Raw genomic sequence first — 3,412 nt, 5'->3', positions numbered from 1 at the left:
TTCGAAAGACAACAAATGCTTTATTGAATATCTTGAATTGTTGTTTAAAGCTATGTACTAATCACAAGAATCTGTACATCATAGACAATTTTTTACCGCAAATTAACCGTAGTATCGTTGTTATTAATTCCCTGCCCAGTCATACTACGTTCCACCCGGTATGCCTTATCAGAATATCAGTATTCAAACTTTGGTAGTAATTAGTTCCTAAACTGGATAAAATATCTTTATTATTAATTTGGGATCGCTTTCCTAGGATTTATACGAGCAAGTCAATAATGTTTCATGTTTAGAAATACAATTAAGAACATATTGAGGTCTAATAAAAGTGATACTATACCCAAAATTTTATTGTTCCAGTGATCACAGGGATGACAATCATGATACGATGCCGTATCTAGTTATCTCAACATTGTGAATTTTGGAATATCACTGTCTAATAACATTGAAGGCACCGTGATTAAGTTCGAGTTCGATGGTAAGCTAAAAAATTGTAGAACTTTCCTATTCAAAACCGTACGCACAATTGCAATCACGTCTCCCATCGTTGAGCTAATTCTTTGGTTTATAGGAAAGGATATATATTCTCCTTGAACCATTGTTTTGTGAATTGCAGATGATTTCCTTCACATTCCAAGAAAACAAGTTTATTTCGTTTATGCATCTCTTGAAGACCAAGGCGATCCTGAAATAAAAGAAAAACCGTGAACCCGATAAGCTATGTTGCATTTGCGAAAATATACCTTAAGAAACAACTCAGATTCCTCAAGTTTTTCAACTTCCTTGTCTTGTCCCGGCTTGTAGTACCCAAACCATTGAGACTCGATTGGTTGCACCATTTTATCCTTCGTAAATTTCACCATTACGAATTTATTCAGCATTTGCAAATTGTCAACATATGTTTGGTTGATCGCTCGTTCATTGTTGATATCGGCTAAGAAGCTGCTGGACTCTTTGTACACAAGCTCGTTCAGTGGATCATGCCAATATGTAGCTTGCACTAGATAGTCTTGCATCCACCGGGCATAGGCGGCGTAGTTCAGCATCTGTCGGAAATATTCGCATGTCTTACTGCTCAAAGAAGGACAATAAGGTAGTCCAAACACGCCTTGATGCTGTCCTCCTAGTGTGATCAAGTTGTTCATTCTAGGCGGTGGACAACGTTGGGCAACTGCTCGACTGAAATGGTAAAAAGTTCACCTTATTAGGAAAGCTGCCGTGGAAAGATGACATCTCATTAACATACAGAAATTGTCCCCCTTGGGAGAAGCCAATTGCGTTGTACCCGTTGGCTAGTTTGGAATCATTGCTGATTTGCTGACAAACATCATCCACCTAATCAACAAGTGAACAAATTTTTCGTTAGATAAGTTATAACTTATTACTTGGCACATTCACTAAGCTAGTGCACATACCAGGAAATTCCTACCTGTTTGTTAGGGTGAATTAGATAACCACTTTTGTAGTCCGTTACGATTGAGTCACCAATTTCAAGTGATTTAACATACACACCAAGCTCGGATTCCAAGTAGGTTTTAAAACCGCCCAAGCTAAACGGGAAACAGCACGTATCGCCTGAAATTAGCCAAATCTCAGTTCACTAATGTAAAATATGATTATTATTATTATTATGGAATGTTCTGAATACCCATTCCATGCCATAAGACGATAGGAAGAGCTTCTTTCGTCTCTCTCCCTTCAATAGCACATGCCAATAATCCGATTAATAAACTTAAACTAATAAGATACATTTTTGAATAGAGCTTATTGAACCTTTAATCACAGACTTTTACACAATATAAAACTCGCAATCGATCTTCACGGATTGAATGGCTTGAAGAGAATGAACACAAAACAACATATAGCACATCAATGCATAAACATTGGTTTTAGCCGATTCCTGCTGAAGCTAACACATGACTTTTCGTTTGCGAAATTGCTTACACATTAGGTAGCATTCACAGGCAAGTACAAAGCTTTTCAAACGACAGCATTAATAAGCGAATTGAAAAACAACATTTACCACCAATGCGTTTTTGAGTGCGTTTTTCGAATATATTACAGCGGGTTTCCAACAGGTTGTAGTAGCGTCGAAAAGCTTTTCAGTAACCCGAAGCTTTAAAGATTTCGGTTTGAATTATATTCGTACTTTTGATTTGATAAGAAAATACATTTAAAAAAAGAAAAGTCGGATGTCAAAAATTTGCGTACCAAGTTGGCATATCCCGAACCGTTTTGATGACTGTCAATAGTCATGTTGAACTGAACTGGTTTCTTTCAAGTCATGTTTATGTGCATAAATTCGAAAATTCGCATTAAATGAAGCCACAGAACTCACCGACTCTCTGAGTTTTGGAAAGCTTTGAGATTTCCAAAGTCGAGTGTATTTTTTTCATGTAGGCCTCAGGCGTCGGAATCCGTCGTTGTCGCGATTCATTTTTTTTTCAAACAGACTAGAATTAATTAATCATATAATCAGACTAGAACGACAGGAATAGAAAAGATTTTTTTTTCATATATATTTTTTGATATTTATTCATTCGATTTAATTTTATTAGTATTTTACAGAATGATATTTGTTAAATTGATAGACGACGGATTCTCTTTACTTACGTAGTATACGGCCTCTAGTAACAACAAGTGTAGGACTAACAACAAGTGTAGGACTAATCCCTTCCCATTCCTTAGACGATCGACGTTCTGGCCTGGCCGGCGCCGGTACTGGTCAATAAATTCTGGAGTTATCAGAAGATGTACATTGAAAGATGATTTGCCAGTCCCAGGTCGGATCATCTAGAAATTCCCTGTACAATTTCAGCTAATCCCGATCAGTAACGAAGTAGCAAGCAGGGGTGGTCGCTCAAACTCCTAAGAAAATATATTTAAAATAATTTATTCTGTTTGACTTAGTGGTTCACGAATGCTAATTACCTCAAGCACTCATAAAGAGATCAGTAGGTACTGACTTTAGAAATGCTATTTGTTTTCGAATCCGAGTAGAAATATATCCATTACTTCAAGGAAACAAAATACTTTCACTACCACTATAGCAGACCCTGTCAACTTAGAGTTAAATCAGTCTTCAGCTTAGCAACGCCATCGCACGGCATCACATTCAACATATCATGTCAATTGTATGGGTGCGCAGTGCTGCTATTTTGGCGGGCACAAATTTGATATTTCTCTCCTCTATACTTCTATGTACGAAATTCGATGCGGATTCGCCAGAGGGCGCCATGCTCGCAAAAAAGGTGTTGCCAATGATTTGTTCGGGAAATGTGAGAGCTGGATATCTTGTTAATATGATGTCTTTGACTATAGATACTAGTCATAATACACCACCTAAAGTGTAACTAGCGTTACGTATTTCTGTCTATCTATGATCTGTCGTTCTGATTGTTTTCATAAGGTA

General features: G+C 37.2%; 1 protein-coding gene across 2 annotated transcripts; it reads right to left on the bottom strand.

The window, feature by feature from the left end:
- LOC131428964 (palmitoyl-protein thioesterase 1) lies at positions 1-1,854 on the bottom strand. Of its 2 annotated transcripts, XR_009229406.1 has the most exons (6): positions 1,649-1,854; positions 1,430-1,575; positions 1,247-1,335; positions 744-1,179; positions 341-685; positions 1-212 (listed from the first exon to the last, which is right to left on the bottom strand). XR_009229406.1 is itself a non-coding variant. In XM_058593023.1 (5 exons), exons 1-5 carry the CDS (start codon positions 1,749-1,751, stop codon positions 566-568), a joined length of 894 nt encoding a protein of 297 aa, XP_058449006.1. In that variant the 5' UTR covers positions 1,752-1,854; the 3' UTR covers positions 1-565. The 2 variants fall into 2 exon arrangements, 1 of the variants encoding a protein (XP_058449006.1); XM_058593023.1 differs by having other exon boundaries at positions 1-685.
- Positions 1,855-3,412: the final 1,558 nt, after the last annotated feature.

The sequence above is a fragment of the Malaya genurostris genome, chromosome 1, assembly GCF_030247185.1.
Source record: "Malaya genurostris strain Urasoe2022 chromosome 1, Malgen_1.1, whole genome shotgun sequence".
Lineage (NCBI taxonomy): Eukaryota > Metazoa > Arthropoda > Insecta > Diptera > Culicidae > Malaya > Malaya genurostris.
The sequence above is the reverse complement of the archived record's forward strand: the minus strand, read 5'-3'. Positions and strand labels throughout refer to the sequence as shown.

What these genes read in the sequence shown, in the direction of transcription:
- LOC131428964 (XM_058593023.1), bottom strand. Translation starts at nt 1,751, where the DNA reads ATGTATCTTATTAGTTTAAGTTTATTAATCGGATTATTGGCATGTGCT. An exon ending in CGTCTTATGGCATGGAATGG is followed by an intron (nt 1,576 to 1,648) that starts GTATTCAGAACA and finishes GGCTAATTTCAG; the next exon opens with GCGATACGTGCTGTTTCCCG. An exon ending in TCCCAAGGGGGACAATTTCT is followed by an intron (nt 1,180 to 1,246) that starts GTATGTTAATGA and finishes TTACCATTTCAG; the next exon opens with TCGAGCAGTTGCCCAACGTT.